This window comes from Ailuropoda melanoleuca, chromosome 3 (assembly GCF_002007445.2).
Source record: "Ailuropoda melanoleuca isolate Jingjing chromosome 3, ASM200744v2, whole genome shotgun sequence".
NCBI lineage: Eukaryota > Metazoa > Chordata > Mammalia > Carnivora > Ursidae > Ailuropoda > Ailuropoda melanoleuca.
Window position 1 is genome coordinate 121,198,349 of NC_048220.1, and position 12,008 is coordinate 121,210,356.

The window sequence follows — 12,008 nt, forward strand, 5'->3', positions numbered from 1 at the left end:
ATAAAAAAGGATGAGATCTTGCCATTTGTGACAGCATGGATGGACCTAGAAGATATGACGCTAAGTGAAATAAGTTAGACCGAGAAAGACAAATACCATATGATTTCACTCATATGTAGAAACTGAAAACAAACCAAATGAATAAATAAACAATAAACCAAACAATAAGCAGAATCAGACCTTTGAGTACAGAACTGATGATTGCCAGAGGGGATGGGGGCTGGATGGATGGGAAAAATGGGGGAAGGGGATAGCTGGATATTCATTCCAGCTATGGAATGAATAAGTCACGGTAATAAAAGGCACAGCATAGGAAATATAGTTAATGATACCGTGATAGCGTTGTATGGTGACAGATGGTGACCATGCTTGTGGTGAGCATAGCATAACGTATAGACATGTAGACTCACTATGTTGTTCACCTCTCAGCTATACTCAAATAAAAAAAAATTTTAAAAATAAAGTTAAATGAAGCTAAAACTTCAGTTCTGCTGTTACATTTGCCACTTCTCAAATGCTCAGTAACAACATGTGGCTCGTGGCTATCCGATTGGATGGTGAAGCTGCAAAACATCTCCATCGTCACAGGAGGCTCTGTTTGGCAGCGCTGTCCCAGGAGGTAGGGACCAGACCTGTATTGCTATTATATCTGCCCTACATATGGTAACTACCAGGTGGTGGCACTGAGAACGTCTTCCTGGCATGAGCTTTCTCTCCTTACACCACGTGAATTACTAGCACTAAGACTAATAGGCAGAATCTTCATGAATCTATGGTATTACCAGTCACTGTCCCCACTGGCTCCATGTGGGCCAGCCGGGGAGCTCTTGGGATCACAGCAGAGGGTGAGATAGTCCTGGGGGAATCTTCCCGGTGGTCTTACATCTACATTCTGAGGTTTCTATCATCTCTTACCTTCTGGTCCTGGTTTAGGGTCCTAGTTACAGAGTAAATGATAAGATGCTCTGCCTGCTACAGACCAGCAACAAAAAAGTTAGTAATTCTGGGAGGCTGTCATGGCTTTAGGACTGTGCCAAGTGTTTCGGAGACTATAGAAGTGCAGTCTTGTGTGTTTGTCCTCCAGAAGCACTTGCCCTCCTCACCGGTCTTCATCTTCTCTGAACCACAGCACCGGAATCTGTAGCACCTAGGGAGGTACCCTGCACCCCCCACAAATGCACACCTTTCTCAGGGGTGCTGTATATCAAGTCTTGTCTTCTGGCAGCATTATAAACCTTGAGGTTTTCATACACCTTTCAGTGTTCTTAGCACAGGGCTGGCCAAGCGATAGATACAGATTGATAATCAATAATGATGATTGTGGGGGTGCATTTTTATCCTCTTTACTGTGTGTTATAATGGGCAACAGGGGGTATCTTTTCCAGTGATTCATGCCCTGTGATTGCATATCTTCGGTATCTCTTTATCCCAAGCCAAGATGTTGCTCGTGTTGTGTTCGTCCCCTTGGGAAGAAAAAGTTGATCTGGTAACTTGTGAAATTTTCAAATGAAAAGGAATTTCTTTTCAGGACAGATTGATGAGTTTTTGCAGCACTGTTCAATTGTACAACTCCAGGGGGTGCCATTCACAGCTTTTTCCTATGTGAACAGCAGCCCCTTGAGCTGCTCAACCCAGGGCCATGAGTGTTAGAACTGATTTGGTAATTCTTTCCTATTTGTTTTACAAGACAATTGTTGTCATTCTTCATTCTGCTAGGTTTTACCTGTAGTAAAACCTGATGGCATGCCAACATAGGTTAGGTGACTCTTCTGGGTCTCTAGGCTGTGTGATTCTAGAACACTCTATTCACCAGTCCCTTGTTAGACGACGCCAGTTTCCTGCTGGACCCCAAATCATCGCACTAACAGAAGTATAATTGTCAATTGCATCAAGATGACTAACACTTTGATGGGAGAAGGAGAAGATGTTGTAGGCAACTATTCTCAATCCGAGACTGGGGAAAATAAGTTGGTTCTAAAGAGTTTGTGAAGGTCCTTCCCCACCTTTCCTTAGCAGAGAGCGGTAGAGGTTCAGTGCCCCTGCCTCACACCAAGGTGACTCAGCTCTTTGTCTCATGCCCACCAGTTGGGCTTGCCTGGCAAGTAGAAAGCAATGTGGAGTCTGATTTAATGGACTTTAAGAAATCCACCTGCCTTAAAATCTTTTCCATCAATCAGTCCCTAGCACTTGACATGAACTAGTACACATTTTTTTTCTTTTATGTCAATAATGTTTCTTATAAAAAATTAAAGATGGGCTTCAAGTTAATATATTAGTGTTAAAAATCAGAATAATGGTTACCTTTGTGGTGGGGATGATATTGACTGGGAGGGGAATAGGGAGTTTCTCAGCTGCTGGGAATGTTCTGTTTCTCCATTTAGGTATTCCATCTGTGGAAGATTTATGGGACTTTACAGTTTTGATTTGTATATCCTTTTGTTTGTTTATGAATCTTCAACATAAAGTTTGTTTAAAACAATTCTTAGAAGATAGCTTCAGGAAACATTCAGAGATATTTATAACTTAGTTAAAACAAGGATGTGAGTTTATTTCCAAAAGGGAGTCAGCAGTGGGCTGAGACTCCTGGAGACTGAGGGGAAGAGTAGATGACAATGGAGAGAAAGGGCAGATTTGTCCTCCTTGAGCTTCTGCTGAGGTTCATTCTGTCCTGGTTTTTCTGGGAAGAGTACAAGCTCCCAGTGAGTTGGATACTTTTTTTCGAGTCCATTCCCATTCTTCTTCAAAGACCTGAGAAAGGTGAGCAAGTTATAGAGAAGATTGGAATAAAGAGTGCCTCTTTCAGAACTGGTAAGAGAAGAAGGTGATTCTCTTAGTTCGCTTCAGGAAAGCATGGAACCAGTCCTTCATTTGGAAAGCAAACCATAGATGAATTCTTCCAGCGTGATCTGGCTCTGGTTAGGCGAGAAGAGATCATTCAACCGTGGCCACCGGAAACTTGCTGTCTAAAGCTCTGTGTTTATATCTTGGTGGAGAGAGGAGGTGCAGAGCTCTGCTAGGGAATCTTCTGCCCTCACTCTTCTCCAAACCCGTGGCTGCCTCTTCATCCCCTCTCCTTCTGTATGACACGCACATGGGGTCTGCACATGTGAGCAGGTGTCCTGCTTCCCCTCCAACTGGTGAGTCAGCCCTCTCTCCTAGGTGTCACCATTCAGCTTCTGAGAAATATTTAGACTGAATAGGTGATTTCTGGGTGCAAGACTGGCCTCGTGGAGGAATGCAGATGAAAGTCAGCCTTTAGGAAAATGCTTGTTTGGCTTTCAGGCATTCTCATTCGTGTTGCTCATAAATAGTTATTATGTTCTCAGCTGGAGACCCATCTGTTTCTTCTGTACCACCTGGGTCCAAAATTTGAGATTAAAGAAATACCAATAAATCCTTCTTGTTGGTGAATGTTTTTTCTTCAGGGACATCAGTATTGAGTTGATAGCAGTTGCACAAAGGGACCCGCACCAGCCTTCCCCTAGGAGTCTTTGAGTCCTCCTGGGTTCTGTGGATCAAATGAGCTTTATCAGCAACAGGCTTACATGCTCCTCGTGTCCCTGCTCTTCGTCTCAGAGTAGAAATGGAACCAAATCTCAGCACGGTGCAGGTCTGTTTGCAGCTATTTTACTAGTCTGGATCTCGTCGGTTCTTTACGTCCAGTGGGATTCCTCGGAGAAAACATTACCACCCTGCATTTGTAAAGTACTTTGCATGACACTTTATAAGCCTTAGCACACTGGATTCCTCTAACATCCTGGGAAGTAGTAAGCATTACTCCCCTTTTGCAGGTTGGGTGACCTATTCAAAGTCACACAGCTGTTCTGACCACTGCCAGTACAGTGTGCCTTTTTTTCTGTTCCCCTTGTTATTAAAGCTATTTCAAAGTCAGTAATCAAAACAGGAAGCCAACTGTGAGATTTATGTTAGATCTGGTTATGTTACTGGTCAGAAGAAGCAAACATTTTGTAAGGACATCTGAGTCAGGGACTGTCCATAGAGAGCAGCCTCCTTTCATGGAGCCCCTCTTGCCTTTTGAGTGTGGGGGACTGCTCGACTAGTCTTCAGACTCATCTGCAGAGTAGGGCAGCCCTGGCTTGCTGAGGTATGGTGAGGGGCCTTGAACTTGGAAGCCTTCACAGTTTCACTAAGACCCTGGTGTTTCCCAGGCTTTTGCAAACCTTATTCACTGAATGGCTATATTGACCCTGATACAACGAAATGACATAAAATCTGGAAAGAGGCTAATGATAGATAAGGCTATGAGCTGGGCCCTTTTCTAAGAACTTTGCATGTATTAACTCATTTGGTCTTCATAACAACCCTTGATTATCCCCATTTTTCATTTGAGAAAGCTGACACTGAGCAAGTCATTTGCCCAAGGTCACAATGCTCATAAATGGAGGAGCTGGGATTGAATCAGTTTAATTCCATGGTCCGAGCTCCTGATAAACCTCAGTGTGATGCCTTAGGCAGGTCTTCTAGGACACGTTCTTTTTTTCATTAATATAAAATTCAGATCCTGAGCCTTAAGTCCAGCCTAGGAGATCATTGGCACAAAGGAGTTTTCTAAACATCTCAAATGGGCACCAAGAAATTTTCCTAAAGAGAAAAGAGAGTTGTAGCATATACCGCCTCTAGACCTGACCTCCAGAAAGAGTTATTCATTGATGGGCTTTTTCCAGCATATCACTGATTCCCACATCTGTGAATGAGAGTGCCCCCCCACCTTGTGGAACCTGACAGAGGACTTTGTATTGTGGACTCCTGAAAACTCAGTTTCAGATTTCTTTGTTTCTTTGTTTCCATGAGAGCACTGTGGCAAAAACACTTCAAGCAGCATTTAGCTGGACTACCCCCATATGGGTAAATGTTCCAAAAAATTATCAATGGAATATGGCATATAGGTACCAACTCCTTAATAGGGCAACTGGGAAGTGTTGGTTCTTAGTTGAAGATTCATAGATACCCAGCAATGGGTTTTAGGGGCAGGGGAACGAACTGCAGCGTTGTATGCCACGTTTTGGATACATGTGTAGGGATACATTTCTTCATTGGAATCTCAAAGGGATCCATGACCCCAAAACATTGAGTAACTGTGACTACAAAGACATCCCATTAACTTATTTATGTGTAGCTTTTCTGTGAGATAAGATGGCAGATTTTTTTAAAAAGATTTTATTTATTTATTTGACGGAGAGAGAGACAGCCAGCGAGAGAGGGAACACAAACGGGGGAGTGGGAGAGGAAGAAGCAGGCTCCCAGCAGAGGACCCTGATGCGGGGCTCGATCCCAGGACTCTGGGATCACTCCCCGAGCCAAAGGCAGACGCTTAACGACTGAGCCACCCAGGCGCCCCAAGATGGCAGATTTTGAAAGCACCGCTCTTATGGGTTTTAAGGGATCATCACCATCTATGTAATTTTCTCTTTACTAATTTTCCCTGCATAGATACTGGATTGATTCAAATAGACCTTTGTATTACATATATTTACAGACTGGGTTTTTCCATCTACCACATGGAGACTTCTTCATTGAGCCTGTCAAAAAGCATCCACTGGCTGAGGGAGAGTACCACCCACACATCATTTATAGGAAGCCGAGGCAGAGAGTTCCAGAGCAGGAGGAACAAACCTGCGGATTAAACGGTATTGTGACTTCAATCTCCTCACCGCATTGAGGAGTCTGTTTTGTTCCATTATTGTTCTATTACAACATACCTGTTCTTACTCAAATCTGTTATCTCTACCCCCTTTCTGTTGCTACAAAGTATGTGTCCTTTTTGGAATAATTTCACTTCTCTATACTCTAGTCTCTCTGTGTTCTTAATGGGAAGGGGAAAGGCATCTCCCACATCCTTGCCTCATTAATCGATGATATTCACGTGATATTTATAATGGTGAATTGTTTGTTTTTTAAACTTTTGAATCCCTTAGAGGACGATAGTTTAAATTAAAGACAATGAGTTTTAGTATTAGCAAAGTTATTCTGCTTTAGTGTGGAATACTACCAAAGTGCTTATCGTATCTGTGTATGGAAGGCAGACTTCAATGTGCGATGGTGCTGATACTGATGTGTGAAGAGAAACTGAAAGAAATATCAACACAGTATCAGATGATGGATTCAGCTAAGCCTATTTTGGCTGTCTTTTGTTTGTAGTTCACTGACGTGTGTTCCCTGCCCCTCAGCTCAGGAGAGATCTGAACTGGTCCTCTCTGACTTGTACTAAACAGTTTCAGATAGTTTTCAGAGGTGAACTGACCCAAGTTGTTTCCTTATGATTCCCACATTCTCTCTGATTTGTAGGATATAATAATCTATGCATAAAGAGCCACTGGAAATTGGGACATTTTCTTAAGTATTGTATAATTTCTCTTTTCTTCAGAGAAAAAAAAATGGGCCAGGGGACAGGTAACAAAAGGAATCCATAATATTATTTATATGTCTTAAGGATTTGGGAACCATGGACCTCAGTAGGAAAATATATAGATAGTGAAAGAATTGCAACAGGCGAATTCTAATTAAGGCTTGAGAAGACTCAGAACTTTGCGAGTAGGAGAAGGAGAGGACAAGGGGACAAGTAATTTCTTTATTGACTTCACCCAGACCCTGGGATAGATACCAGACCCTGGTAACTTTCCTGGGAGTTTCTTCTGTAATCTTAGCAGAGTGTGTAAACAAGAAGAAATTTTGAGTCTATAATGTTTCCTGTACACAAAATGGACAGCTGCTTGCATTCCTTAACTTTAGGAAGCTATTCCAACTTTGTCCTAAATTAGATAACAGACCGTCTAAATCTTCTTCTAGCAAGAGTTAAGAGAAGGGAAGAGAGTCTTCTGATGGTCTGATTAAGTTGCCAATCCAGATAACTTAGTCTCTGTGTGAGATTTAGTCCTGATCTAATCACTTGAAGAATTTCCCAGTTCCTATTACATTGGATGATGGGATAACACTTTGTATGTGTGATTCGCTATTTTTGAGATCACTGGATCATCAGTACAGCAGAGAAAGTTACTAGGGCAGCCAGTGAACTTGGCCAGAGTCGCTTCTGTAGCCACAGTTGTGCTGTAAAATGAGTTAGGCTATTCCTCATGCACCCACCTTGAACACCTTCTCTGTTGAGGTAGACTTAATTAATAATGAATCGAGAATGGCACATAGTTCATCATAAGGCAGAAGGAATGGCTAGGAAAGGAGTGAAATTTACTAATGTCATGTCCTTGTTAGGTCACAAACAATACCTCAGCCATAGTGCTTGTCATACCATTTCCTTATTCATTCGCCTCCAATCCTAAGACTTATCATTACTTTGGAACCTTCTCTGATTAATCCCACTTGGAACAATCTTTGCATTGTGAATTCTCCACACCTATCTTCTAAAAGATACTCTCTTAAACTTGCTTAAAACCTCACAATGTCAGAATTGAATAGATAGCTCTGTTGGAAGGATCTTTGATTGCCAAATGCAGCCCATTTTTTCACCAAAGAAGCAATTGTGACTCAGAGAAGGGAGTGAACTCTCAAAACCATCATGGTGGTAGGTGTTCAGAATATAGCCAAGCTTAGAAGTCAAGGTTCTTTTATACTCGGACTTTATACTCCCTCATGGTTATTCTTTACGTCTTCTTTGAATACATAAATCTTGTTTTATCAGCTGTGTTGAAAGCCCCGTGAGAATAGGAATTCCCTTCCCAAACAGTATGTAACATAGCGTAAGATGCAAAGTAGAAATTTAGTAAATCATTGGAATGAAACGAAGAGTGATTCATAGCCTCATCTCATAGATGAGACTAGAGTATACTAGACTCTCATCTACATAACATTGATAGAAATAAGAAAGAAGTGTGCATTTTCTAGAAGTTGAGAAAGTGTCAGTTGTTTGTGACCATCTCTATTCCTAAGACAAACAAACATGATTTAATGCCTAAATGATAGCTAGGGATTCCAGAATAATCTAATGTGCTTGCGAATATTCTTAAAATATATGTGACATTTGGATTTTACAAATCTTAGTATGTTGAAATGGACTTGGTCTTGCTAAACAAGTAATTGCGCTGTTCTTATACCACGTTACGCTGCAGAGATGATGGAATTAACTGACAGTGGCCATCTCATTAGCTAACATTAAGGCACAATTTATACTTAGGTCAGTTGGTGTTTCAAAGTTGAATTACTATGATTATGTCAAGAAATATCCCCTTTATTTGTGTAAAATGTTCTTTGTAATGTTTAAAGCAGGAACACCTTTGGTATTGAAAAAAGATGTACTTTAAAAGTGCTCTAGTAGTTCAGGAAAGAAAATGTATCAATTACTTTTCTCTGAAATGTGTCCCTTTACTTTTGATGATCTCCCACGTAGAAGGGTGTCCAGGAGTTTCACAGTGGGTCCCTTATCAATATGGTCCAAAAGTTCATTTTATTAAACTCTTCAGAAGTTCATTTCCTTGACAGTGACAATTTCCTTTATCTGAAGGCATTTTTTTTTTTTTGGTCAAGAACATATACTAGGACTTGAGTGGCTATTAGATGCAAGTATCCAAGAGAAGTATGGTTTTGGGAAGCTGGGGTGGGGGAATTAACACGAGTCCGATCAGATGCTAACAGCTACAGGGTCATCTATGGCAGAAAGAGGTCCAGACAGGTAAGGTCAGAGTTTGGGATTTCATGCATTAGGACTCTAGGAACATAGGGTCTGGTTCCTGGCATGCATTTTTGTGTTCAAAATTTATTCATTCAACAAATATCTATTGGGTATATTCTTTATGGCTTGTGCTCTCCTAGGTTCTGTGGGTTCATATGTGAATAGGCTATAATTCTTGGTCTTCAGAGCTGACAGCCTGGATTTAGGACATGGGTATCTGTTCCTGGTTTTATTTTTATAGTATATGGTAAGACCATGAAGGAAGATGGAATCTTAATGCATATATCAGGCTTTTTGTCACTCTGCCTTATGTTAGTACTGGGACATGTAGCTGTAATTCATTCATTTTCCCTGCTGTAATTGGATTCCATGATGTGAATGTACCACTTGATCCAGTCTACTGTGAGTAGATCTGAACTGTTTCTAGTTTGGAACTATTATATATTATATTGTGAAGACTGTTCTTGAACAGGTTTCTTAGGATTCAAGTCCATAGGGTTATCAAAGACATACACACACACACACACACACACACACACACACACACACCAAGTAGTGGTATGAGGATCTCATAGGATATAAACATCTGGCTTTACTGGATGATGTGAACTTATTTTCTGAAGTTGTTGTTCAAGTGTGGTGAGTGAAGAGTTCCCATTGTTCCATATTCTGTCCAATACTTGCCAGCCTCACTTTTAAATTTGGCCGGTCTAGTGGGTAGGAAGTGGTATCTCTCTCTGCTCAATGTTGAACTTAAACATATTTGTTATGAAGTTGGGCCTCAAATCTATGGCTTGTGGCTACAGATTCCCCATGAATAGTTTTCTCTCCTGTTCCCAGAGTGGAAACCCAGAGAACCAGCTTTAGGTATGCTGACTTGTCTCTTCATTTTCTGGTTCACTTTTTCACTTAGTCTCTGATTTTACTTTTAAACTTGCCTTTTTTCCTCCAGAGCAAAAGTAGTGAGCAGCAGATACCCCAGTTCCCCAGTTGGCTGTGTGCATCCATCAGAGTTCAGCCAGAGAAGCAGAACCGGTAGGAGATGTATATGAGCAGATTTATTGCAGGAAATTGGTTGCCGCAGTAGTGGGGGCTAGCTAGGCAAATCCCAAATCCAGGGGCAGGCCGCGTCAGGAAAGGCAGGCTGCAGGGGGCAGGCCTAGGCTGAAGAAGCTGTCCAAGGCAGAATTTCTTCTAGGAAGCTTCAGCTCTACTGGTAAGGTCTGTCAGCTGATTAAATCAGGCCAACAGATTATCAAGAATAATTCTCTTTACTTTAGCTTGACTAAAGTCAACGGATAAAGGACTTTAATTTACATCTGTGAGACACCGTTCACAGCAACACCCAGATTAGTGTTTGATTGAACACTGGGGACAGCAGCCTAACCAAAACGACACATAGAAAAGATCACCACAGTCCATCTTTTGCTCTTCTCTCTGAATTTCTGCTTTTTTCTTCTTTCTTTTTTCTATTTTTGGCTTCTGAAGATTTCCTCCCTTTTTCAGTGCTTCTCAGGGGCTTAATACTGGGAGAGTTTTTCGGAGTATCTTGTCTACCATATTGTGAGAAACGAGTCTTGAGTAGATTTCTTATTGAAGTCATTTGGAAATTTTTGAGTTGCCTTTTAAATGGCACACACAGACATTACCAAATACTAACAAATGTTATAAATGTTATAACATTAACAATAGCTCAGAATAATTAGCATATCAGATCACTAACCGATGTAGTGTGTGCAGGGGGTTGTTCTGATTTTACGGAAATCCAGTTAGTTGATTCTAAATCATTATCAAGCTCCATACTGAGTCTACAGTGCACAAGTTTTGTTTGTTTGTTTTATTTTGTTTTGTTGGTTTATTTGTTTTGGCTAACAGCAAACTTTCTTAGTACAACCTGCCCGAGACTTGTCTTGAATTTCCTGATTACCTGATCGCCTTATGATTATGGCCGCTCCACAGTGATCCATACCTGACTTTGCTGTGAGGTAGTTAACATTTTAATTGTTGTTCTGTGCTGTTTTTCTTTTAGCGAGGTGGCATATTGCTTTCGATTATCTGCTTTCAGAACTGGTGGAAAGATTGGGAAAGCACTTCGAGCTTTTACCAATGAGAGGGATGAGAGGACTGTTGGGGAAGATTCGGGGAAATACATAATAGGTAAATGTATGGAAAGAGAAAGTGATAACCCAGTTTCTTTTGTTTGCTTAGTAAAATCTAAGATCAAGACAATGGGGGCTCAAAGCACGAGGTGCCTCAGCACTGGAGTAGCTCAGTAGCTCTGAGATACTCCCTGATCCTGTCAGAGCCTTTCGTCATTAGCCAGACCTCACCGCGTACTCCCTGCCTTACATTTCCTCACTACTTGGCAGTTCTTTACCTTGTTCCATCATTATTTCCAGGCCATAGGCTCCTACTTTCCAAACATACCATATCTATCTGGAGCATATCACTCCAAACATAGCATTTGCCATTCTGAACTAGCTTTTATTCCTCAAAGAAGCCTTGGTTTCCCTTGCCTCTAGCCCTTGCCTTTAGGTAGCTTCTGCCTGAAACTTGTTTTCCCCAGAAGCATTACTGAGTTACTTCTATTCAGCTTTAGGACTCACGGATGGCTTCCTTTAGAAAACCTTCTTGGCTCCATCTGCCTTAGATGCCTCTCCTCTGACTCTTAACACCATCTCCTTCTCCTACGTCAGGCTTTATCATATGATGAATATCTCTCTGTGTCTTCTCAGCACTGTAAGCTCAGTGAGGACAAGAATCATGTCTGCTTATTCATAAGCGTGTCTCCAAGGTCTGACAGAGTTCCCTACCAGGGCAGGAACTCGGCAATGTTGAACTTGTAAGTTCGGGTTTACGGACCCTCTCATGCATTTGGCAGCTTGTTACATACTTGTATTTAGCTCTATGGAACCTGTTTAACCTCTGATAATACCCAGACTTTCCTGAGGAAATTTAGTAGATAAACGCTGATGCCTGGTGGTCAGAGACCAAATGTGGTCGTGGTTGGGACTCTTGGCCTGAGGTTGTAGCTGAAAGTGACTACTTCAAATTTTGATTTTAGAGAAAAGAAGAGAAGGGATGGGTAAGAGAAAGCAAGCAACATTCATTCCCTCAGCAAGCTCTTCCCCTGCACCAGGCACTGTTCTAGGAACCGGGGATGCAGTGGTGAACAGAATACTGACCCGGGCGGGAATGTAGCAATGGAGGCTTGGGAGCCTAAAGCAGGCGGCAGAGGGGTGCTCTCCAGGGAGAGGCAAAGAAGAGCAAATGCCTTGGAAGATGAGAGGGCCAAGTCAGTCACTAGCATCCCGAATGCTGGCCTCTGAACCTGAACAGATTTTCAGCTTCCTGTGGAGAGTTGGGA

General features: G+C 41.7%; 1 protein-coding gene across 7 annotated transcripts in view; it reads left to right on the top strand.

Annotated features, from left to right (window-relative positions):
• Nucleotides 1-12,008, top strand: part of ADAMTS12 (ADAM metallopeptidase with thrombospondin type 1 motif 12) — a 310,364-nt gene that overhangs the window by 118,730 nt on the left and 179,626 nt on the right. For all 7 annotated transcript variants that reach the window (XM_034657042.1, XM_034657036.1, XM_034657041.1 and 4 more), the window contains exon 3: nt 5,498-5,648. In XM_034657042.1, the coding sequence (XP_034512933.1) occupies nt 5,498-5,648 (151 nt within the window). The remainder of the gene's footprint in view (nt 1-5,497; nt 5,649-12,008) is intronic.